Source organism: Medicago truncatula, chromosome 3 (assembly GCF_003473485.1).
Source record: "Medicago truncatula cultivar Jemalong A17 chromosome 3, MtrunA17r5.0-ANR, whole genome shotgun sequence".
NCBI lineage: Eukaryota > Viridiplantae > Streptophyta > Magnoliopsida > Fabales > Fabaceae > Medicago > Medicago truncatula.
In genome coordinates, this window is record NC_053044.1 from 22,362,222 (window position 1) to 22,389,412 (window position 27,191).

General features: G+C 34.9%; 2 protein-coding genes across 2 annotated transcripts; both read left to right on the forward strand.

Annotated features, from left to right (window-relative positions):
• The first annotated feature begins 4,178 nt into the window (after window positions 1–4,178).
• LOC11406410 (receptor-like protein EIX2) lies at window positions 4,179–5,636 on the forward strand. The gene is made up of 3 exons (XM_024777831.2): window positions 4,179–4,803; window positions 4,966–5,358; window positions 5,508–5,636. The coding sequence occupies exons 1-2, from the start codon at window positions 4,224–4,226 to the stop codon at window positions 5,340–5,342; spliced, it is 957 nt and encodes a 318-aa protein (XP_024633599.2). The 5' UTR covers window positions 4,179–4,223; the 3' UTR covers window positions 5,343–5,358; window positions 5,508–5,636.
• Window positions 5,637–15,390: 9,754 nt separating this feature from the next.
• LOC25488939 (receptor-like protein EIX2) lies at window positions 15,391–18,086 on the forward strand. The gene has a single exon (XM_013604226.3). The coding sequence runs from the start codon at window positions 15,409–15,411 to the stop codon at window positions 17,794–17,796; it is 2,388 nt and encodes a 795-aa protein (XP_013459680.1). The 5' UTR covers window positions 15,391–15,408; the 3' UTR covers window positions 17,797–18,086.
• The last annotated feature ends 9,105 nt before the right edge of the window (window positions 18,087–27,191 follow it).

Below are 27,191 nucleotides of genomic sequence, written 5' to 3' on the forward strand. Positions count from 1 at the left end.
TTATGTATTTCTGCGTGTTTCTGAAAATGACGTGACAGATAGATGCATTTTTGTTTATGTTTTGTAGCTTTGCTTAAACACCTAAAACAGACACAAAAATTTCACTAGTTGTTAATTACTTGCAAAAGTTTACTGAATTATCAATTTAAATGAAGTGCCGTTCAAATTAGAAGAATTCTTACATCAACTAGTCAATATAGGAAGAAGAGAAGCAGCATTACAGTTTTGTCTCACGGTGTTCACAAGGAAAACATTGCTATGTTTTTGTATGAACATATAGATAACAATATTGTCGTAAACAAGCAGATCTTGAGACATTGTGAAAAGTGATGGTATGTTATATCATCAACACTCATCCTTTAATTACTATACTGGTGTGGAAGTGGAACAAAAATAAAGATATAAAGTTGGTTTAAGTGTTCAACATGAACTTTAGTATGGCGTGTGCCAATTCACTTTATCGCAAATTTCCAATCCAAAGTTGGGCGTGAAAGATTTGAAATGATAGCACACCTACAGTTTGGATGAGTAGTATATTTCTTGTTCCAACAAGCCTTGGATACATGAGGAGTGAAAGGCTCTTCTGTGTTACTGCTTGAGTCTGTTAAAGCTTGTTGAATGATATCTAAGTTTTTGTTAACAATCGGACAACGATGCTTATTAAAAATAAAAACAGGATGTTGACAAGCATGTACATCACTGTCAGCCTCCTGCAACGTTACCTCTTGCTGGTCGCATGTAACAATCTCCGAAACTCGCATTTCCTTCAAAATTTCAGATGTAGGCCTTTCTATTTCATCAGTCACATTATTCATAGCAAAGTGGAAGGAGTTGTCGAACATATATGTGTTGTTTTCAGGATGTTGTCAAGCTGTATGAGCCAAATTCACACTGGCCTTGGGAGGTTCAGGTTGCGCAGCTGAGGCATCTGCCAAGGCACCTTGAATAGGATCCGCAACTTCAGTTATTAACATTTTGCTTCCTCCAAATCTACAATATGTTATGTGAAGATGTCATATGAATTGATTTGCAACAAATGTGATGCTAGTGAATTCGTTTCTACAGTCTCCGATATTAAAATGCTGTTAATTGTTTTATTAATTTGATTGCTCATGCCCAATTGTAATGGTGGATATTTTTTGGACTAATTAATTTCCAAATTTTGAGGTTTTACCTCATTGTAATCAATCTTTTTTTATTAATTGTATGAGCTGAGTTTTCTTTAGTAAAAAAAAAAGAGATCAACTATAACTTCAATATAATTTTTTGATATCCTGTCAAAGATAATAATGTCGTGTTGACTTGGGACATAGGAGTGTGCTCCTCTCAATGTCACAAGTTTGATTTTGGTCGGCTTGCAAAACTCACCGTTTCTGATCATCATCATGTCAATTACAATATCAAATTCAATAGTGAAACGTTTCTTATTTTCACTATACCATTTTCAGTAAAATATTTCCATAACCCAAAAATGACTCGATGTTGAACTGCTGCGCCCGCTACATTTCCTCACAGTAAACCTCTTCAAACTCCTTCTCCATGCATTCTCTTTTCAACATACATAGTTACCAATCACCTCATTTCATCTATACATGGTTTCAAGAATGCCCATTGTTTCAATTAGTGATTTCCTTGCTTGTGCCAATAATTACAGGTTATTGATGAAATTGTTTCCTTTTATTTTCCATTTCTATTATATGTTGTATTCTAAATAATATTATGAAAATGGGACACCATGCAGGAACAACAAGAACTAAAATAAATCACCAAGACTCCCACCAATCAAACCACTACAATAGAAATAACTTACAGAGAGAGGGGCTACTACTGTCAAATAAAAAGAGCAGCCATCACATAACACTAAATTCATCCAAACTAAGTTAGCAACTAACGAAAATTACCTGAGATTACAAATAGAAATTCAGCAGAACCTTGAGAGAGCCTCGGCTAAATTATTTTTTTAATTACCAGGATAATTTATACTACAAATTTTAGGGATGGATCCTTCGTGTAATCAAATGGAAGTAATCGACAATCCACAACTTTGACTGTCATCTACTCATGCTTCATTAAGGTGCAAGATTCTGTTTTCCTTTTGCTATTTTGGCATTCCTTGTGTGAAAAGCATTCTGACCAAAAAGTTGCCTGTTTTTAATATATGCAATGATCGTTTCTATATCATCCACTACACACTAATGTAAGGAAAATGCAAGTCACACCTCTCATAAAATTAAGTCTGCCTAAAAAAATTAATGATCGTTTTTTATTTGCATTTTGCTTCTCTACAAATAATGTAAGGTATGCACTCTATACAGCAACACTACAATCACCTTTCTGTGAAATAACCCCATGAGTTTCAATAGAAGAATGTTGAGATACTTCCATTTCTGCCATATCAGATGGTGGTGGTTCACACAAGGCGTTAGTTCATTTAACTGGGAAGTTGATAAATTTCAATTTGTATTACTTTGTTAATTTTAAATCACAAAGTTGGAATTTAATTTTGCCAAATCTGTGCGGTATTCATAGCAATTTCCTTTGTCATATCAAAAAGGTTGAAATGATGACAGGGTGATCCACATAATTGTTGTCCACAAAATAGTATCAATTAAACATTTTCCAATCGTAATATGATAAGTTTTGAATAATTTGGCACCAAGTTTAAAACATGAGGTTCAAAGAAATTATATTATTCCAAGTCTTCCCTGCCTATTCAAAGTCTTGTAGTCTTGGAGCTATTTCATTTTTTCTAACAATCAGACCCCATTTTCTTATCAACCTTTTTCCAATTTTTTTTTTTTTTAAGCTTTCCCATAACTCAAGATCTTATATAAGCACATTAAATCTCATACCAAATCATAATTTCATTTGAATTAGATCTTCTTCTCTGATTCAAACAATCTTTCGTAATGACAATTTTTACCTCACAAATGCCACTTCTTTTACTTCTACTTTTATCGGTAACCACATTCCACAAAAGCATGTGCACCAATCACACAGTGGTTCGATGCAATGAGAAAGATCATGAGACACTGTTAACCTTCAAACATGGCATCAATGATAGTTTTGGTCGGATTTCAACGTGGTCAACCAAAAAAGATTTTTGTGCTTGGGAAGGAGTCCACTGTGACAACATTACCGGGAGAGTAACAGAAATTAATCTTATCTACAATCACATGGAAGGTGATATGAATCTTTGTATTCTTGGACTTGAGTTTCTCAATTACTTGGATTTGAGCTGGAATCATTTTGATGTGATAAGAATTCCATCCATTCAACACAACATCACACATTCATCTAAACTTGTCTACCTTGACTTATCCTACAACTATCCTATTCTGCACATGGATAGTCTTCACTGGCTTTCTCCACTTTCTTCCTTAAAATATCTCAACCTTAGTTGGATTGATCTTCATAAGGAAACCAACTGGTTTCAAGTAGTAAGTACACTTCCTTCATTGTTAGAATTACAGTTGAGTTATTGTAACCTGAACAACTTCCCATCAGTTGAGTATTTGAATTTGTATTCAATTGTAACCCTTGATCTTTCAGAAAACAATTTCACTTTTCATTTACATGATGGGTTTTTTAATCTCACCTATCTTCACCTTCGCGATAACAATATATATGGTGAGATACCTTCAAGCTTGCTAAACCTTCAAAATTTGAGACACCTTGATCTCTCTTATAACCAACTACAAGGATCAATTCCCTCAACTCTAGGAAACCTCTCATCCTTAAATTACTTATTTATTGGCTCTAATAATTTCTCTGGTAAAATTTCAAATTTGCATTTTTCCAAACTCTGTAGTTTAGATGAACTAGACTTGAGTAACTCAAATTTTGTATTCCAATTTGATATGGATTGGGTACCTCCTTTTCAACTCTCTCACCTGTCATTGAGTAATACAAATCAAGGCTCACACTTTCCATTTTGGATATATACACAAAAGTCACTGCAAGTTCTCGACATATTGAGCTCGGGAATTTCGTTTGTAGATAGAAAGAAGTTCTCTAGCCTTATCGAAAGAATATCCTTTCAAATTCTTTTGTCAAACAATTTGATTTTTGAAGATATATCTAAGCTAACACTAAATTGTTTGTTTTTAAGTGTGGATCACAATAATTTCACAGGAGGACTCCCAAACATATCACCAATGGCCTTTGAAATCGATTTGTCTTACAACTCCTTCTCAGGAACAATTCCTCATAGTTGGAAGAACATGAAAGAACTGAGAGTCATGAATCTGTGGAGTAATAGGTTGTCGGGGAAACTTCCATTGTACTTCTCTAACTTGAAACAATTGCAGACCATGAACGTAGGAGAAAATGAATTTTCTGGAACTATACCAGTAGGTATGTCACAAAACTTAGAAGTGATCATATTGAGAGCCAATCAATTTGAAGGGACAATTCTGCAACAACTATTCAATCTCTCTTATTTGATTTTCTTAGACCTTGCACATAACAAACTTTCCGGTTCTATGCCAAAGTGTGTCTACAACTTGACTAATATGGTTACTATTCATGAAACTTCTTTGTTTACTACCACAATTGAGTTGTTTACAAAAGGTCAAGATTACGTTTATGAAATCCAACCAGAAAGGCGAACTTTTGACCTTTCAGCTAATAGCTTGTCTGGTGAAGTGCCATTGGAATTGTTTCGGCTTGTTCAACTTCAAACATTGAACTTATCTCACAATAATTTTATTGGAACAATACCGAAGACGATTGGAAGCATGAAAAATATGGAATCTCTCGACCTCTCTAATAACAAGTTTTTTGGTGAAATTCCTCAGGACATGACTCTCTTAACACTACTAGAAAAAGCAAAATTAGCGAGGGAAATTATTGACGGAAAAAATTAAATTCCTCACAAATTCCATGGTCGCAAAATTTAGTGACGGAATTAGAGAGGGATTTCATGTTTTCCCTCACAAAATTTCCCTCACTAATTTTTGTTTTTTAGTAGTGTAACCTTTTTGGGTTATTTGAATTTATCATATAATAATTTTGACGGAAGAATCCCGACCGGAACACAACTTCAAAGTTTTAATGCATCAAGCTACATTGGCAATCCTAAACTATGCGGAGCTCCTCTTAATAACTGTACCAGGAAAGAAGAAAATCCTGGAAATGCAGAGAATGAAAATGATGAATCTATAAGAGAGTCGTTGTATTTAGGCATGGGAGTGGGATTTGCAGTAGGATTCTTGGGGATTTTCGGTTCTATGTTTCTTATTAGGAAATGGAGGCATGCATACTTTCGGTTAGTTAATAGAGTGGGTGACTATCTCTATGTTACTTTGATCGTAAAGTTAAATAGCTTTCGCCGAAACTGAGCTCCTGCTAGTTAAGGTTAGTTAATTTTACCTCACATTTTCGTTGATTTGACTACAGAGTATTTAATCATTCATAATCCACTGATTAGTTGATGGAGTATTTTATTTTATTGTATAATTCCATTTAAAAGTTATATCAATTGCATTTGCTTCATATTTTATCAGGTGATTATGCATGTGACGATCGGGCATTATTAATGTTAATCTAATCGTGGACATAATTGTCGATACCAGCAATTAAGGGCCGTATCAGATGAGGTCATATGTGACTGGACTACTGTTCTTGGGGCTTGTCCTCTCTAATGTTACACATGTTATGTATATCTCTCTATATATTAAGTTTATGCGGATAGTTGCAAAATAAGAAATTGTGTAGAAACTTTCTGCTTATAATTTTACATTATAGCTAAATCCCATATGAAATTTTATTTTCATTACAAAAGGAAAGAGCAAAAGAAAAAAATTAGTAACGGTTACAATTCCAAGTCTTCCCTGCCTTTTCTTAGTCTTCTTGTTTGGATATTTTTCACTTTAATCAATCAATTATGTCCACTTTTTATTCACAAATTGTAATTATTTCCTTATTCTTTTATTTGCAAAACACATTCCACAAAATCATGTCTATCAGCAAAAAGCTAGGCATTGGAACTTCTACAAAATCACCTGCTATTATCCTTTTGGCACCACAATTATTGATATCTCAAGTATAGGATTCTAGATCTATCTACTCTACCTGAAGTACACAAATTTCACCTAGAATCTTGAACAGACAGTATAGACAATAGCTATCACAATAGTTTTACAAGTTTAGGATTTCACTATTGATCTTTCTGCTAATAGCTTGTTTGTAGAAGTTCCAGTTGAATTATTTTATCTTGAATCGTTCAAACTTTGAACATATCTCATATTAAGTTGACTGGAACAATACAGAACACAATTGAAGGCATGATAAATCATAATCTATCTTGAAAGAATTTCATTGAAAGTGCTAGTAGCATCATTATCAGTTCCATGATGAAGATTCTGTATCACTTCAAGAAATTTCATCTCTTTTCGTTGAATCAGATATCATTACATAAGCCATTATGCAGAAAGGTGAATGAGAATCATTATGCAGAAACTCATGATTGTTCAAATCATACAACAAATTTCATTGATTGTTCATTACTTGCAAAAACTTATTCAATTTTTAATTTAAATGAAGGCTCGTTCAAATCAGAACAACTCTTACATCAATTAGTCTTGATACTCGAAGAAGAGAAGGCTAGTGGCATTACTATTGTGTCTCACAGTGATCACAAGGCAAACATTGCTTGCTATGTTGTATAAACATATAGGTAACACGGTTGTCGTAAACAACCCGAGCTTGCAACATAGTGAATAATATTGTGAACAACAATGCTATATTATATCATCATCACCAATCTTTTAATTATTGTGCAATAGTAAAGTAATCTTTTCGCTCAGTCAAAACAAAAAAATAGGTGTTGCAGACAAGTAAAATGTCGAAAAAAAATAAAGATATAAAGTTGGTTTTAGTAAGCGTGGAACATGAACTGTAGTATGGTGTGTGCCAGTTAATCACTTAATTGCAAATTTCTAATCCAATGTCTCACTTGAAAGATTTTAAGCCATAGTACTCCTTCAGTCTTGGTGAGTAGTATATCTGTTTTTGTAACAGAGCGACAATTCATCATTTGTGTAACCTCTAAGCTCTCTACCATTTGAATTACTCTTCACTAATAAAAATCATTGCACAAGACAGTATTAAACATGAAATCATCTGAGAGAAAGGACTTGCAACGCCTTGAAATGTCCATTTACAATTGATTGAATGCAACTAATCTTCTATCTGAATCTAGCTGAAATTGTAAGACTAATATCCACATATTTCGTATCACTTACTTCAAAATTCCAAGTCCTCTTTTTTGGAGCTTCTAATTTTTTTTAAATTTTTTTAGTGTTCTGATGAGCAAAAATATCTTGTCTTCTTTATATAATAAAACAACAATAGCTCATATATGTGACTCAACTACTAACAAAATGTTTATTGTAATCAGGCTACTCATAGACAAATATATATTTTTGGTTTCCAACAAAATTACACCAATACATACAAGTATATTTAATCACTTTTACTTTCATATATTATTGTCAATCGATGACACTCGTAGATTCTATGCTTAGCTTTAGTCTATACGATATATATTTATAGCAATTACCTTTGTCATATCAAAAAAGTTCAAATAATAACAGAACTGTTGTGCACCAAAGTTTCAAATAATTTGGCACCAAGTTTAAAATTTTGAGGTTTGAAAGAAATTCTATAATTCCAAGTCTTTCTTGCCTTTTCAAAGTCTTGTAGTTTTAATTTGGAGCTATTCCATTTTTTCTAACAATCAGACCCTCCGTTTGAATGTTGTCCACATACTTTCTTATAAACTTTTTCCAATTTGTCTTTTTTTAAGCTTTCCCAGGACCTAGCATCTTATATAACCACATTGAAATCTCATAACAAATCATAATCCCATTTATTACAAACAATTATTCATGATGACAATTCTTACTACACAAATGTCACTTATTTTACTTCTATTTCTTTCTATAACCACATTCCACAAATGCATGTGCAGCAATCACACAGTGGTTCGATGCAATGAGAAAGATCTAGATATACTCTTAACCTTCAAACATGGCATCAATAATAGTCTTAGCATGTTTTCAAGGTGGTCAACCGAAAAAGATTGTTGTGTATGGGAAGAAGTCCACTGTGACAACATTATCGGAAGAGTTACAGAAATTGATCTCAGCACTTATTTTTTTGAATATGCGTCCGTTAAAGTTTTGAAAGGTGAGATGAATCTTTGTATTCTTGACCTTGAGTTTCTCAGTTATTTAGATTTGAGCTGGAATGATTTTGATGTCATAAGAATTCCATCCATTCAACACAATATCACACATTCATCTAACCTTTCGCACCTTGACTTATCAGCCTTTTTTTTGATAAAACTCTTCATTGGCTTTCTTCACATTCTTCCTTGAAATATCTCAGCCTTGGTGGAGTTGATCTTCATAAGGAAACCAACTGGTTTCAAGTAGTGAATTCACTTTCTTCACTATTAGAATTACAGTTGTTTGACTATAACCTTAATAACTTCTTGATTGGAACATCTATCAGATATTTGAATTTGTCTTCACTTGTAACTCTTAATCTTGATGAAAACAACTTCACCTCCCATTTACCAAATGGGTTTTTCAATCTCACCAATGATATCACCTCTCTTGACCTTGCGCTGAATAATATATATGGTGAGATACCTTCAAGCTTGCTAAACCTTCAAAATTTGAGACACCTTGATCTCTCAAATAACCAACTACAAGGATCAATTATAGATAGAATTTCCCAACTACCAAATTTTCAATACCTTGATATATCCGCGAACATGTTTAGTGGTCTCATTCCTTCAACTGTAGGAAACCTCTCTTCCTTAAAGCACTTATTTATTGGCTCTAATAATTTCTCTGGCGAAATTTCAAATTTACATTTTTCCAATCTCTCTACTTTATTTTCACTAGACTTGAGTAATTCAAATTTTGTATTCCAGTTTGATTTGGATTGGGTTCCTCCTTTTCAACTCTACCAACTTTCGTTGAGAAATACAAATCAAGGTCCAAACTTCCCATTCTGGATATATACACAAAAGTCTCTCGAGATGCTTGACTTATCGAGCTCGTGAATTTCGTTGGTAGATACAAATAAGTTCTTGAGCCTTATAGAAAGTATAGCAACTCAACTTTTTTTGTCAAATAATTCGATTGCTGAAGACATATCTAACCTATCACTAAATTGTACCGAGTTATATTTGCATCATAATAATTTCACAGGAGGACTCTCGAACATATCACCAATGTCCTATAGAGTTGATTTTTCTTACAACTCCTTCTCAGGATCAATTCATCATAGTTGGAAGAACTTGTCATAATTACATTACATTAACCTTTGGAGTAATAGGCTATCTGGTGAAGTTCTAGGACACCTCTCTGATTGGAGACAATTGGAAATCATGAACTTGGGAGAAAATGAATTTTCTGCAACAATACCAATCAATTTATCACAAAAATTAGAAGTTGTCATATTGAGAGCTAACCAATTTGAAGGAACTATTCCAACACAATTATTCATTCTTCCTTACTTGTTTCATTTGGACCTTGCACAAAACAAACTTTCAAGATCTATACCAAAGTGTGTCTATAACTTGACTCATATGGTTACATTTGATGCGGAGGAATTGCCAGTAGATATCATAATTGAGTTGTTTACAAAAGGTCAAGATTATGTTATTGATGTACGATGGGAAAGGAGAACTATTGACCTTTCAGCCAATAGCTTGCCTGGAGAAGTGCCATTGGAATTGTTTCTGCTTGTTCAAGTTCAAACATTAAACTTATCTCACAACAATTTTGTGGGAACAATACCGAAAACGATTGGAGGCATGAAAAATATGGAATCTCTCGACCTCTCTAATAACAAGTTTTTTGGTGAAATTCCCCAGGGTATGTCTCTCTTGACCTTTTTGGGTTATTTGAATTTATCATATAATAATTTTGATGGAAAAATCCCAGTCGGTACACAACTTCAAAGTTTTAATGCATCGAGCTACATTGGCAATCCAAAATTATGTGGATCTCCTCTTAATAATTGTACCACGGAAGAAGAAAATTCTAAAATTACTGAGAATGAGGATGATGAATCTATAAAAGAATCATTGTACCTTGGTATGGGAGTGGGATTTGCAGTAGGTTTCTGGGGGATTTGTGGTTCTTTGTTTGTTATCAGGAAATGGAGGCATGCATACTTTCGTTTTATATATGGAGTGGGTAACAGGCTCTATGTAACATTGATGGTAAAGTTGAATAGCTTTTGCTGAAGTTGAGCTTCTGCTAGTAAAGGTTAGTGAACCTAATTTAAGTTGAATTGATCATGATAGAGTATTTTTCTTTATTTTGTAATTCTATGCATAACTTATATCCAATTTGTTTGCTTCATATTTTGTCAAGTGATTATGTATGTGGAAGATCCTACACTGCTATGCAAATCGTTGATATAATTTTTCAAACAGAGCCAAGTGTTAATATACAAGAATTGTAATGTTTTTATATAGAGTATCACTTGTTGTAATGTTTTTGTTGAATTGTAAGTTTTTATACAAGTTAGTTAATGGTTTCATTCAGGCTGTCAACTGGTCAATGCATCCATGTCATTAAGTTTTTTGTTAAATAAAGTGATTTTGGATAATGTTCTCAGTTTATGGGTTTTATGTAGATGATTATGGAATATTGAGTTTATGTAGAAACTTTGATTGCATTAGAAAAGAAAAAAGTAATATTGTTGTACTGTGTTTGCTTTCTTTTGTTCTAGAGGTATTAGTTTGGTCTCTCTTCTAATTTTTAAAAACTAATTGTCCTGAAAAGTAACATCAATAAAACTATTTTCAGAATTTTCAGAAAGTGATATATGATAAAGAATTCATTTTTCACTTGGTGTTAAGTTTTTGCTCATTGAACAGTTTTATATCTTGTATGTGAAGGTTCTGCCAGTTTTCTTAATAATTTAATGTCCATTTGATTTTCCTCGAGTTCAAATATCTATACCACTCATATATTTCATAGATTGACTTCTGCATCAATGCATTTTTAAATAGTCCTTTTTTTTTTTAATAACAGGGTACATTTGTGCATGAAGCAATGACAAAGTTTCCAAACTCAGTCAAATTTGTCAATAGAGTATCATTGCGATAACTCATGTAACACCCCTACTAGAAATTTCCTAGGATATCTAGCATGAGTGTTAAACTTGGCAATGGATACATTAAAATTTCAACAACAAAAATTTCCTTTGAATAAGATACAGAAAATTCTCGTCTTATACCTTTGAAATAACACTACTGGCGTGAACTTTGTATGGTCCATCGACTTCTGCTTCTTCATCACGAACCATGATGTCGTATAGTAACCTGAATATCTGAAATAAATAAAAGGGATCGGGGTGAGACATGATGTCTCAGTGAGTTCCACCTATCCTAGGTTGTAGGCAATATCAGGGAACCTAGGATCGCCATCTGTTCTAATCTCAACCCATTTCAGGTTTATACAGTCTTTTTGCTACATAATTTAACGATCAGGGATAGCTAGGATCACTACCTAGAATACTATCACGATTCTATCATAATTTCATATTCTTATTCATACACATACTTATAATCATAATCAGAATCATAATCAAAATTCTTAAATTAAAGTTCATGTCATTAATTATATATTTCACTATGTGCATATAGATCATATTATCTTTTCGTTGTAGCGACGGTAACATTTTCACATTTGTTACTATGAGCCGTACCTCATAGGCTACATTATCTCTTCGTTGTAGCAAACGGGGTTTTCACATTTGTTATTATGAGCGGTACCTCATAGGCTACATTATCTCTTCGTTGTAGCAAACGGAGTTTTCACATTTTTTACTATGAGCCGTACCTCATAGGCTACATTATCTCTTCGTTGTAGCAAACGGAGTTTTCGCATTTGTTTTATTTTTTTTTTCCTTTTCTTTTCTCTTTTTTTTTCTTTGAGCATGTTACTCATTTCAATTTTTCTTTCAAATAATTTATATTTGTATATACATCAATTGTCTTGCTTAGTGTTTTATTGCAAGAACCAATTCACATGATTAATACTTTCATAACATTCATATCATATACAATTTCATTCACATTATCATGACTTTGCATAACCATTAAAACCTCGATTGTATTGAGTAAAAGTAAATAGCACCATTTCAATGACATGATTCAAACTATCCAAAGGGAGAGTTAACTAACTAAGGAACTCACCTTGAAATACTTTTGGAAATGCTTGCAAAGCATCTGATCAACAATCTGCAGCTTTTGCGATCTCCAATACTCCATAATCACTTTTCCAAAACAACTTATGCCTTAGCTTATAGTTTTTACCCTTTTTGAAACATCTCAACTCACTTGTGTTCCACTCTTACTTCATCGACCATGTACAAAAATTCTCATTTCAGTCTCTGCACCAGAAGTTTACTGTTTGGCCACTTAAGCACTTCCAAACCAGCTTAATTACCATTTAAGCACTTTTGTCATTAATAAAACAGCTTATCATTTTACCGTTACTCATATACCAATATAATATACCTCCCCTAAGTTGGTCATCACAAAACTATACCTGAAACAGCTCAAATTCCAACTTAAGCTTTTATCCAACCAGCTTAATTAAAAACTTATGCTTCTATCAAATTAAGTTCGATCCAACCATTAACACAACAGTTCCAAAATGTATAATCAGCCCTAAGAATCACTTTTACAGCAAATTAATCAACAACTTAGTCATTTAAGACAAAATTCCCATAACAGCTTAACTGACAGCTTATGACCTCTAAACAATTCCATTTCAATTCAAATTTTCCAGAATCAAATAAAACATGTATACACAGCTCCTAATCCATTTCTACACCAATCCTAACAATATTAATTCCAAAAATCAACTATGAAAGCTTTTGGAACAACTTATGACTTTTAGACTCTAGCTTTTCTTTCCAAACAACAACAACAACAATACTAAGCTACTAACAGCCCTCACCTCAATCTTCTTGCCAAGCCAAAACCCTAGCTCTTGTGTCTTGCATTAATCTTGCTCAAACTTGCCTCTAATGCTCAAAACACAACATAAAGCTTCAAATTTTTGGTACATGATTACCAACACACTTTAACCTCTTAAACCCATGCTATGAGTCTCTTGTATGAACTTCTTAGGAAAGGATAAGAGAAAGATTGAGTTGTCTAAAGGTTCCATTTCTACAATAATTCAAGAAAAACACAAAAACTTGATGATTGCATAAAAAGTGATGATTTTTGGTGAACTAGGGAAGAAGAGGGAAAGGGGCGTGAGGTAGGGAGAAGAAGAGGAAGAAAAAAATCTGATTTGGGTAAGAGAATGTGGTAGAAAAGTGTGGAAACTTTTTTTTGTATATTTTGTCTTATATATACCCCACTTAGGGAAAATGACCATTTTACCCTTTTTGGTCTTCTTAACTTAATTTATCTGATAAAAAAATACGGTAAAAACTTTAAGCGGCATATTTCATTCCCCGTAATCCGTTGTAATCATATAATTCGGTCATGAAAAGTCTTACTTGCAATTACTATTTTGCTCTTCACTTGAAAGTTCCGAGGATAAAATAACTTGTATCGATATCTAACTGAATCTCACATGCGGATATTACAACTCACTTGCATTTTCCTTAAATTAGTGTCTTGTGGATCATTATTATCAATCATTTCATACATTAAAATTCAAATTGTTTATATTAAAATATTAATATATGTTATGCTTGTTACTTATGGTCTATTGGCAGTTCACATTGACCCCAGCCATAACACGTATATTTTTTTAAAATTTTTTCTTACCAAACAGTGTAAAATTCGTGAATCTATTCCAACAAGTTCGCCCTTGAGCTCCAAATCGAATACGAGAAAGAACACTCGAAAAATAGATGTTGACAAGATTCTGCTACTCTAGTGATGAGCTTATCGTGCAACATTCTCCATGCGAACACCCTCTCCTTTGATAGTACAGCGCTGCACCAGACACACATAATAACCCTGCCCACTTCATCATCATACTCCAAGCTGTACGCGTTCTGGTGTAATGCCGAATAACCTGCCTTAACAGTATAGCCACCTAGCACGTCGTATTTCCACACATATGTGTCACTTTCTCTCTTGATCAAAGAAATAACAGTCAACATAATCACAATTATATACAGATAGTTTCTTCCCAACTAAATAATGATCGTCGCCAAGGTAGCTGTCAGTTCCATGAATCATCATTTCACAAACCCACTTCTGCCACTGTCAAGTTTTTGTTGGCAACGACCAAATATAATATGGGAAAAATGTGCATGAATGGCTCCAATTTTACCCATCCGTCGATCCAAAATTTAATTTTCTAGCCGCAAATTTTAACAGCATATCAGTTCCGTGAGTCAAACTTTGCTTCTTACAACTCTTAATTGTGTGAAAAGGCCAATATTGTTATATAAGATAAAATGGAGAAGTCTGCATTCACATATTGATAATTAATATATAGATGCTTGAAAAATCTTAGTTACATAATTTCCACATTTTTATGATAATCTAGCGCCTGTATCAAATATCAATGGTGATAATATTTAGTATTAAAATCTTCATATTACATCTCTATGCCACGAAAGTATCATAGTCACATAATTCTCTTGATATGCTGCGAACTGTGAATTGATACTTCCGTACCGATTAATGTTACAAATTCTCCTATAATTTCCTTGAAACCAACGAATTGGCGCACAGTAACAAGTAGGTGAAGTTGGAAGAAAGAGGAAAGAAAAAGTTTAGCTGGAGATAAAAGATAAAGAAAAACCTCCTATGGTAAAAATAAATGTATTACTCTCAATTCATTAAAATTACATCACTTGCTGACAGATTGTAATTTCCACAACTAAGTCAATTTGAAAAAGCAGTATCACAAGTAGAGGCTTTAAGGCGATTTGAAAAAGCAAATATTAAAACATAAGATTCAAACATTCATAATATCACTGACTTCAAAATTCAAAGTCTTCCACTGTTTTTTCCAATAGCTAACATTCTTTTATTTTCCTACCAAACTCACTCACTCAGTTATGTCATGTCACTGACTTCACATACCAAGCCATTCAAATTAATGATTTCAAAATTCAAAGTCTTCCACTGCTTTATGCAAGCCATCGTCTTTCTAACAATGATCAATTACATTCATTTACTTTTTCTCGGCCTTTTCAAAGTCTTGTAGTTTTGGAGCCTTTTCATTTCATTTTTCTAACAATCAGACCCCCACTTTAAGCAAACTTTTTTCCAATTTTTTTTTATAAGCTTTCCCATAACTCAATATCTTATATAAGCACATTAAAATCTCATACCAAATCATATTTTCATTTGAATTACATCTTCTTCTCTGATTCAAACAATCATTCATGATGACCATTCTTACTACACAAATTTCACTTCTTTTGCTTTTACTTTTATCTATAACCACATTCTACAAAAGCTCGTGCAGCAATCACACAGTGGTTGGATGCAATGAGAAAGATCGAGAGACACTCTTAACCTTCAAAAAAGGAATCAATGACACTCTTGGTCGGATATTAACGTGGTCAACCGAAATAGATTGTTGTGCTTGGGAAGGAGTCCACTGTGAGAACATTACCGGAAGAGTTACAAAACTTGATCTCACTGGAAAATCTAATTTTGACAATGAGCCATTTTTGAAAGGTGAGATGAATCTTTGTATTCTAGAACTTGAGTTTCTCAGTTACTTGGATTTGAGCTCAAATGATTTTGATGTGATAAGATTTCCATCCATTCAACACAACCTCACACATTCATCTAACCTTTTCCACCTTGACTTATCCCCCTTCCGTTATCATGATCACGGTCCTCTTCACATGGATAATCTTGGTTGGCTTTCTCCACATTCTTCCTTGAAATATCTCGACCTTAGTGGAATTCATCTTCATAAGGAAACCAATTGGCTTCAAATAGTGAATACACTTCCTTCACTATTAGAATTACAGTTGAGTCATTGTAACCTGAACAACTTCCCATCTGTTGAGTATTTGAATTTGTCTTTACTTGTAACTCTTGATCTTTCTTTAAACAACTTCACCTCTCATTTACCTGATGGGTTTTTTAATCTTACCAAAGATCTCACTTATCTTGACCTTTCACAGAGTAATATATATGGTGAGATACCTTCAAGCTTGCTAAACCTTCAAAATTTGAGAGACCTTTATCTCTCCTATAACCAACTACAAGAATCAATTCCAGAAGAAATAGGCCAACTTGCCCATATTCAACAACTTGATCTCTCTGAAAACCAACTACAAGGATCTATTCCTTCAACTCTAGGAAATCTCTCTTCCCTAAATTACTTATCTATTGGCTCTAATAATTTCTCTGGTGAAATTTCAAATTTACATTTTTCCAAACTCTCTAGTTTAGATCATCTAGACTTGCGTAATTCAGATTTTGTAATCCAGATTGATTTGGATTGGGTTCCTCCCTTTCAACTCTCCCACCTGTCTTTGAGAAATACATATCAAGGCCCAAACTTTCCATCTTGGATATATACACAGAAGACACTTCAATATCTCGACATATCGAGCGCGGGAATTTCATTGGTAGATAGAAAGAAGTTCTTGAACCTTATAGAAAGAATACCGGTTGAACTTTATTTGTCAAACAATTCAATTGCTGAAGACATATCAAACCTATCACTAATTGGTTACGTGGTAAGGCTGGATCACAATAATTTCACAGGAGGACTCCCAAACATATTGTCATTTGCCTATGGAATTGATTTGTCTTACAACTCCTTCTCAGGATCAATTCCACATAGTTGGAAGAACTTGGAATATTTATTTTACATTAACTTGTGGAGTAATAGACTGTCTGGTGAGGTTCTAGTAAACCTCTCCGATTGGAGACAATTGCAATTCATGAACTTGGGAGAAAATGAATTTTCTGGAACCATACCATTGAACATACCACAATATTTAGAAGTAGTCATACTGAGAGGTAACCAATTTGAAGGGAGTATTCCAACACAATTATTCAATCTCACTAATTTGTTTCATTTGGACCTTGCACATAACAAACTTTCAGGATCTATAACGGAGTGCATTTATAACTTGACTCATATGGTTACTTCTAATTTTGTGGATGAATGGAATAATGCTCCAATTGAGTTGTTTACAAAAGGTCAAGATTATGTGTATGAAATCGAACCAGATAGGCGAACTATTGACTTTTCAGCTAATAACTTGTCTGGAAAAGTGCCATTGGAATTATTTCGGCTTGTTAAAGTTCAAACATTAAACTTATCTCACAATAATTTCATTGGAACTATACCGAAGACGATTGGAGGCATGAAAAATATGGAATCTCTCGATTTTTCTAATAATAAGCTTTGTGGTGAAATTCCTCAGAGCATGTCTCTCTTAACTTTTTTGGGTTATTTGAATTTATCATACAATAATTTTGACGGAAAAATCCCAATAGCAACGCAACTTCAAAGTTTTAATGCATCAAGCTACATTGGCAATCCAAAATTATGCGGCGCTCCTCTTAATAACTGTACCACGGAAGAAGAAAATCCTGGAAATACAGAGAATGAAGATGATGAATCTATAAGAGAGTCATTGTATCTAGGCATGGGAGTGGGATTTGCAGTAGGTTTCTGGGGGATTTGTGGTTCTATGTTTCTTATTAGGAAATGGAGGCATGCGTACTTTCGGTTAGTTGATAGAGTGGGTGACTATCTCTATGTTACTTTGATCGTAAAGTTAAATAGCTTTCGCTGAAACTGAGGTTAGTTAAGAGCTGTATCAGATGAGGTCATGTGTGACTAGACTACTCTTCTTGGGGTTGTACTCTCTAATGTTGCTCATGTTATGTATATCTCTCTATATATTAGTTTATGCGGATAGTTGCAGAATAAGAAATTGTGCAGAAACTTTGTTGCTTATAATTTTACATTATAGCTAAATCCCATATGAAATTTGATTTTCATTACAGAAGGAAAGAGCAAACGAAAAAAATTAGTAACGGTTACAATTCCAAGTCTTTCCTGCCTTTTCTTAGTCTTGTTTGGATGTTTGTCACTTCAATCAATCAATTATGTCCACTTTTAAATCAAAAATTGTAATTATTTCCTTATACTTTTATTTGCAAACACATTCCACAAAATCATGTTTACCAGCAAATAGTGCTTTGTAATGAGAAATATCCAAACAAAGAATAGTTGATCCTTTTCAATGGCTTTCAATCTTAATTAGGTGATTATTAATGTAGAAGATTCTGCATTTCTTTGCAATTCGCGGATATAGTTTTCGAAACTGAGCAAATACTGTACAACTGTTGGACTGTTTTTATACAAGTTTGGGAATGAATGGATACATGTTGTCAACTGTTCCAAATATTGTGATTTTAGACAATCTTACATATAGGTTTATAACCGACAATTCCACTTCTTCCCTCTTTTATATGAAAATTGAAGAGAAAAATTATTCAGAAAGGTGATTTGTCAAATAGAGTGCTTTTGTTTTGTCACTTTGTAAGATATGCGGCGATTTTATGAAAATTTAGTAAGACACTGCATCGGAATCACATTATATTGGAACAAAACGCGTTTAACATTACCCTTTGAAAGTTTTGATGATAACAAAGTATTAAAAATTGTCAATTGGATATGCTAATATTTGTTCAAGTATAACAGAGTAGAGAGCCTGCTTGTGAATTATTTCTCCGAGCTTTTTGTTTCTTCAGACCCTATAAATTTAGAGCAGACTTGTGAAGTGGTTAAAGATAGACTCTCAGAAGAACATAAGATTTGGTGCAGTGACATGTTTACAAGCGAAGAAGTTGAAGCTGCGATCAAACAAATGCATCCACTTAAAGCACCAGGTCCTGATGGTTTACCGGCACTCTTTTATCAAAAGTATTGGCACATTGTTAGTGGTGATGTCCAGAAGCTGGTTTTGGGCATACTTAATGATGATCTCTCACCCGAGCCAATCAACAAGACTTTCATTGTTCTAATTCCCAAAGGAAAAACCCCAAAGACGCCGAAAGACTATCGTCCAATCAGTTTGTGCAATGTGGTAATGAAGATAGTCACCAAGACAATAGCAAATCGCATTAAGGTGATTCTCCCAAAGATTATTGATGAAGAGCAAAGTGGTTTTGTCCAAGGCCGCTTGATAACTGATAACGGGTTGATTGCTATGGAGTGTTTTCATTGGTTAAAGAAAAAGAGGAAAGGGAAAAAGGGTATGATGGGGCTGAAATTAGACATGTCAAAAGCGTACGATAGGATAGAATGGCCTTTCGTCCATATGGTCATCTCATCCATGGGATTTCCGGCAAAGTTGTGTACAACCATCATGAAGTGTATCTCAACAGTATCGTACCAAATCCTAATCAACGGCAAGCCTAGTAGGTCTTTTACCCCGGAGCGAGGCCTTCGTCAAGGTGACCCAATATCTCCTTATTTATTCATTTTATGCGCTAACGTGTTGTCTGGTCTTCTTCACAAAGCGGTTAACGGGAAACAAATTCATGGGCTGAAAGTTGCTAGAAGCGCGCCTCATATATCGCATCTCCAATTTGCAGATGATAGCCTCCTTTTTGCCCGAGCTAGTCAAGGGGAAGCAACATCCATTTTGAATATTCTGGACATCTATCAAAAGTCTTCTGGTCAAGTTGTGAACATGGACAAATCTGAAGCCACCTTTAGTCGAAATGTGCTTGAAGCCGAGAGGCATATAATCAGTAACATGATGGGAGCAAAGACTGTGGACTCTCAGAATAGATACCTTGGTCTTCCTGTTGTTTTCGGGAGGTCAAAAAAGGTTATCTTCTCCTTCGTGAAGGACCGTGTTTGGAAGAAATTGAAGGGATGGAAAGAGAAGTGCTTATCTAGAGCGGGAAAGGAGGTTTTAATTAAAGCAGTGGCCCAAGCTATTCCGAACTATGTTATGAGTTGTTTCAAAATTCCGGACGGATGCTGCAAGGACATTGAGAATTTGATAGCCCGGTTCTGGTGGGGCTCGGGGGAAGGGACAAAAAAGATGCATTGGTTGAGTTGGGAGAAGATGTCAGTTTCTAAGTCCAAAGGTGGAATGGGATTTAGAGGTTTTTGCGAGTTCAACAAAGCCCTTCTCGGTAAACAATGTTGGCGTCTGTTAACTGATGAGAATTCTCTAATGGGGAAGATTTTTAAGAGCAGGTATTACCCTAGGGGGTCTCTTCTGGATGCTACTTCGGGTTTTCAGCCCAGCTACGCATGGAGAAGTATCTTGTCATCCAGATCTCTCGTTCAACAAGGCATGCGGTGGAGGGTGGGGAATGGGCAGAAGATCAAAATTTGGGGAGCTAACTGGCTGCCAAATCAAGCTGGTTTCAAAGTTTGCAGCCCAGTCTCTATTTTGGGGGCTGATGCGTTAGTAAGTGAGTTAATAGATGTGGACTTAAAGCAGTGGAAGCCGGTTTTGATCAATCAGATTTTCAATAGTTTCGAAGCGCAACAGATTCTTAGCATTTCTCTCCCTTGGAGCCTTCCGGATGATAAACAACTTTGGCATAGTGAAAAAGATGGTATGTTCTCGGTCCGCTCAGCTTATCATATGCAAACAACTCAAAGAATTCTTCATCAACCTGAAGCATCCTCTTCCCAAGGTAATTTATGGCGTAAGATATGGAAGGCTCCCGTTCCCAACAAAGTTCGCAATTTTCTTTGGCGCCTTTCAAAGAGGATTTTACCAACTAGATGCAATCTTCTCAAGAGACGGTTGGAGGTTGATACAGTGTGCCCTTTGTGTTTCGAAGAGAGGGAGGAGGATTCCCACATCTTCATGCATTGCCCTCTAGTCTTGCAGGTTTGGTTTGTTTCCCCTCTAGGCATTCGTGTTCCGTTGATAGATGATATAAACAAATGGTTACATGATTGGCTTTCTTGTTCTGATGTCACTGGTGTTCAACTGTTTTGCATCACCTTGTGGAAAATCTGGTTTTTTAGAAACAAAAAAGTCTTTGAAAATGTTGTTTTTGATCCACTGATTGTGGCGTATGATGCACATGAGTGTGTGCAAGAATTAAGTGGCCTGAGCAGGCGGTCAACTATGCCTGTTGCTGTTGACAGCAGGGCAGAGTGGGTTCCTCCCCCCGTAGAGTGGATGAAGGCTAATATTGATGCCGGTATATCCCAAGATGGCACATTTGTTTGGGGACTCGTGATCAGAAACGCATCAGCTGAAGTGGTGTATGCAGCAACACAAAAGACTACTTTGAGTGGGGATGCCGTAACAGCAGAAGTTTTGGGACTGAGATGGTGTATTCAAGAAGCAAAAGCCTTGGCTCTTGAGAAGGTAATTTTTGAAATGGATGCAAAGCTGGTGGTGGACTGTGTGAATGGTTTGCATAGCATAGCTGCTATTGATCATTTTATTTTAGATTGTAAGAACTTGTTATCTTTAGTAGAATGTAGTTCTGTTAGTTTTGTGAACCGTAATTGTAATTCAGCAGCTCATGTCTTGGCACAGGCTGCAAAACATTGTGGTAACCGTTCATGGGTGGGGAATGCCCTATATGCCTTGGACTGGCCATCTTTTTTATCTGCTATTTGCTTATAATATTAGCATTTGAAGTTCAAAAAAAAAAAAAAAAGTATACAGGACCATAGACAAAAGTTTGACATCTTAAAAAGGTTCTGGAAGAACAATAGAGAGCAAATGAAGCAACAAAAATGAAGCTTAAAGCGTCTGAAGAGAACTGCTCCTGAAGACAAAGTGCTCCTGACGTGGTGACATCATCAGAAGCAAGTTCATCAAAAGCAAGTTCATCATAAGCTAAAGATCACCAGAAGCTCTAGTTCATCAGGAGATGCAAGATTTAAAGCTTCAAAGGTTGTTCAATGGATTCAATCTCGTTTGAGCATTGCAGAAGACTGGAAGAGTGAAGCAACAACTATTTTGAAAGGATTTAAAGGCATTGAATGCTTTTTCTTCAAAGAGCGTTTACAAAGTACAATTGTACGAAGTGTACAACCACTACCTCCACTACTCTGTGTTTGTCTCTGCTACAAGACAAGAAAAACAACTCTATCTGTTCCCTCTCAATTGGAATGAATTTGAAATTGATCCTTCATAGGACAATAACCATATCAGGCAAAAGATCATTGGTGATTGAAAAGCTTCAAACGACTCTATTTTGATGTGCTGACAATTCACAACGTCTCTTTCACACCTCTATATAAAGGAGTGAAGACTTAGAGTTTTGAGTAGAACAACATCAATGATTACAAGTGCCAAAACTCTGCTGAAATTGTTCTGCATTCAAAAGTTCACCTAGAATTTCTTATCAACTTTCATATCTTAGAAATTCTAAAGTCTTAATAGTCTGCATCTGATTTTTATTGCGAACACCACTGATTGTATATCAAGTGTTCAACCTCAAACATTTTTCTTGTAATTCTGTTTGAATTTAGAAGTTTCTTGCAGTTATGCTTGAGGAATAGAAGTCTCTTGATTGAGTTCAGGAGCATAGGAAGTCTCTTGCAATTGTGCTTGAGCAATTTGAGGTCTCTTGATAGTTTTAGCAGTGAGCAATTGTAATCAGATATCACATAGTGAACTCTTCTTGGAAGTGCAACGGGGACAAAACTGACTTTCGATTTGTGGAAGGAACCTTTATAATTGCTTTGTGTCTTTCTTCTCTCTCTCTCTCTCTCTCTCTCTCTCTCTCTCTCTCTCTCTCTCTCTGTTTTTATCTGTTGCATCTAGTCCTGAACATCACTTCAGAAGTAGAACTCTATCTGCTCCTGATCAGTGTTTTCAGCGTAGGAGAAAAAGGAGAAAAAACTAACACAATTCAACCCCCCCCCCCCCCCTTCTTGTGTTTTTCTCACCTTCAATTGGTATCAGAGCCTTGGTCTGTTGTCAAAAGACTTAACAGTGTAACAGAAAAATATCTGAGAAAAAGATGTCTGGTGTGGAACCTGAATCCAGTACGAGCACTGCTATTCCATATGATTGTGGTAGCAATAAGAAATCTGACTATGGAAAAATGCCAAAGTTCAATGGAGATCCTCAAGAATTTTCCTTGTGGAAGACTAACTTCTATAGTCATGTCATGGGCTTAGATGAAGAACTATGGGACATACTAGAAGATGGTATTGGTGACTTGGTCGTTGATGAAGAAGGATTTGCTATTGATAGAAGAAAACATATTCCTGCTCAGAAGAATTCTACAAGAAGCATCACACAATCAGAGGAGCACTAGTCAAAGCAATACCTAAAGAAGAGTGTATGAAGATGAGTGACAAATCCACTGCTATGTCAATGTTTGCGTTTCTTTGTGCTAACTGTGAAGGTAGTAAGAAAGTCAGAGAAGCAAAAGCTCTTATGCTTGTTCATCAGTATGAGTTGTTCAAAATGAAAGACGATGAAAATATTGAGCAAATGTACTAAAGATTTCAAACTCTAGTTTCTGGACTTCAAATACTGAAGAAAAGTTATGTAGTCTCTGATCATCTGAGCAAGATACTTAGAAGCTTACCTGCAAGATGGAGACCAAAGGTGACTGCTATTGAGGAAGCTAAAGATTTAAACACTTTAAGTGTTGAAGATCTTGTTAACTCTCTCAAAGTTCATGAGATAAGTCTTAATGAACATGAACCTTCTAAGAAGAGTAAATCTATTGCTCTACCATCAAAAGGGAAGTCATCAAAAGCTCTTAAAGTTATTGAATCTGAAGAAGAATCATCTGATGGAGATTCTGATGAAGATCCTACTGAGAAGATGGTTATGCTTTCCAACAAGCTTGAGTATCTAGCAAAGAAGAACATGAAGTTTCTAAGTAAGAGAGGTGGCTATAAGAACTCTAAGAAAGAAGATCAGAATGGATGCTTCAACTGTAAGAAGCTTGGACACTTCATTGCTGATTGCCCTGATCTTCAGAAGGAGAAATCAAAGGACAAGTCAAAGAAATCAAGCTTCAACACAAGGAAATTCAAAAAGTAGATCAAAAAGACTTTAATGGCAACCTGGGAAGATTTAGACAGTGATTCGGACTCTGAAAAGGAAGATTCTGAAGATGCTAAAGTAGTTGTTGGGTTAGTGGCTATTGTGACTTCAGAAGCAAATTCTGATTCTGATTCTGAAGATGAAAATGAGGTATATTCTAAATTTTCCAGAAAAGAACCGATTTAGTCTCTTAAAGAAATTCTTACACATTTTGAATATAGAACCAATGAGTTGAAGGATTTAAAATAAAAATATGTTGCTTTGATGAAACAACAAGAATCAACTCTATTGGATCTGAAAGCTTCTGAAGAAGAACTTAAAGGGTTTGACTTCATTTGTAGAACTTATGAAGAAAAACTCAAGCATCTTTGTCAGAAGCTACAAGAAAAGTTTAATGGAAAGTGTTTAAGTAAAGAATAAATTGCTCTTGAGGAGTATATTATGTCTGGTATTGACAGAATCAAAGTTGCTTCCATGATTTATAACATTTATAGAAACAATGGTAAAGGGATTGGATTTTCAGAAGGGAAACCAAATGAAATCAGTCTTAAAGCCTGTTGTGAATGCATCAAGGAAGGATTGAAAACCGTCTTTGTACCTGAAGGTGTTAAGAGTGAAACTGTTGTTCAGTCAGAACCTGAAGCTACTAGCTCTGAGGCTACGATTACTTCAAAGCCAAAGAACTCTAAGCCAAAGGCAATGATAACTTCTGATTCTAAGACTTCAAAGATTAAGATTATGAAGAGATCATAACCTATTCCTCAGAGTCTGATGAAGTCAGAAGCTGGTACCTTAAAGTCTAAGTCTTAGAGGAAGAAAACGGTTGTTGCTACTTGGGACTTAGAACTTAAAGGTATTAAACCTAAGGCAATGAGTAACCAGAAGCAATTAAACTCACATCACAAGGTACAAGAAGCGATGAGTAAAACTTCCAGTACTAACCTCAAAGGACCCATAAGACAATGGCTACCTAAATCTGAGAATGTCAATATTGTAGATATGTCTAAGAGCAAAAGTAAAGCAAAAATTATGGTACCTAGACAGCGGTTGCTCAAGGCATATGACAGGAGAGAAGTCTATGTTCCTCACCCTTACAATGAAAGAAGGAGGAAATGTGAAGTTTGGAGGCAACCAATTTGGCAAGATCATTGGTATAGGAACTATTGGTAACTCCTCTATCTCTATTAATAATGTGTGGCTGGTAGATGGTCTTGAACATAACCTTTTAAGTATCAGTCAGTTTTTTGATAATGGTTATGATGTATGTTTGGAAAGACCAGCTGCACAGTAATAAAAAAAGGATGACAAATCCATAACATTCAAGGGAAAGAGAGTAGATAATGTCTATAAAATTAACTTCTCTGAACTGGTTGATCAGAAGGTAATTTGCCTTCTATCAGTGAATGATAAGAAATGGATGTGGCACAGAAGGTTGGAAAATGCTAACTGAAGATTAATCTCTAAGCTTAGTAAGTTACAACTGGTTAAAGGCTTACCTTACATTGATTATCATTCAGATACACTTTGTGGTTCATGCCAGAAAGGGAAAATTGTGATATCATCTTTTAAAACAAAAGACATTATCTCAACCTGTAGACCCTTAGAATTACTTCATATTGATTTATTTGGACCAATTAACACTGCATCCTTATATGGAAGTAAATATGGATTGGTCATTGTTGATGATTATAGCAGATGAACTTAGGTATAATTCCTAAGAAGTAAGGATAATGCATATAATGTATTAAGTAGCTTCTGCACTCAAATACAATCTGGAAAAAAAATTAAAATTTTAAAAGTCAGAAGTGATCATGGTGGTGAATTTGAAAATGAGTTTTTGTGAAAAACATGGAATTGTCCATGAATTCTCTTCTCCTAGAACTCCACAACAAAATGGGGTTATAGATAGAAAGAATAGAACTTTACAAGAAATGGCTAGAACCATGATTCATGAAAACAATTTGACTAAACATTTCTGGGCAGAAGCAGTGAATACAACATGTTATGTCCAAAATAGAATTTATATCAGACCTATCTTGGAGAAAACAGCATATGAACTCTTTAAAGGAAGAAGACCCAATATTTCTTACTTTCATCAATTTGGATGTACCTGTTACATTCTAAATAACAAGCTCTACCTAAAGAAATTTGATGCCAAGGCCCAAAAGAGAATCTTTTTAGGTTACTCTGAAAGGTCAAAGACATACAGAGTGTATAATTCAGAGACACTCTGTGTTGAAGAATCAATGCACGTTAAATTTGATGACAAAGAGTCTGGAAGTGAAACTCCAGAGCAAGATGAAAGTTTTGCAGATATACAGGTCACTGAAGACATTTCAGAACCTGATCAGAAAGCTGAATATGAAGAAAGTCCAGAAGCTCAACCCACTCCAGAAGCTGAACCAACCATAGAAGCACAAAATGAAAATGCTATTTGAAGAAACTCAAGATGGCTCTCAACAAGTAATTCAATCCAAGAATACATTCAAACACAAGTTTTCACATCCTGAGGATCTAATCATTGGAAACAAAGATAGTCCTAGAAGAAAAAGATCATACTTCAGACAAGGAGAGTCTATGATAGGATTATTATCAGTGATTCAACCTGCCACAGTTGATGAAGCACTTTCAGATGATGGATGAATATTAGCTATGCAAGAAGAGCTAAATCAGTTTCAAAGAAATGATGTGTGGGATCTGGTACCCAAACCTCAGTAGAAGAACATTATTGGAACAAAATGGGTGTTCAGAAACAAGTTGAATGAACAAGGTGATGTAACCAGAAACAAAGCCAGACTTGTTGCACAAGATTACAGTCAACAAGAAGACATTGACTACACTGAAACATTTACTCCAGTTGCAAGATTGGAAGCAATCAGGTTACTTTTATCCTATGTAGTTAATCACAACATACTATTATATCAAATGGATGTCAAGAATGCATTTCTTAATGGAGTCATTGAAGAAGAAGTGTTTTTCAAACAACCTCATGGTTTTGAGGATCTTAAACATCCTGACCATGTTTATAAACTAAACAAATCACTATATGGCTTGAAACAAGCTCCTAGAGCTTGGTATGATAGACTAAGTAATTTCTTGATTAAAAATGATTTTAAAAGAGGTCAAGTTAACACAACGCTCTTCAGAATGACTCTTAAGAAAGACATTCTTGTTGT

Bases quoted from the DNA above. Each gene is read 5' to 3' on its own strand.
- LOC11406410 (XM_024777831.2), top strand. From the start codon at position 4,224: ATGAAAGAACTGAGAGTCATGAATCTGTGGAGTAATAGGTTGTCGGGG. The intron at 4,804-4,965 runs TGACTCTCTTAA...AATTTTTGTTTT, and splicing joins TGGTGAAATTCCTCAGGACA to TTAGTAGTGTAACCTTTTTG.
- LOC25488939 (XM_013604226.3), top strand. From the start codon at position 15,409: ATGATGACCATTCTTACTACACAAATTTCACTTCTTTTGCTTTTACTT.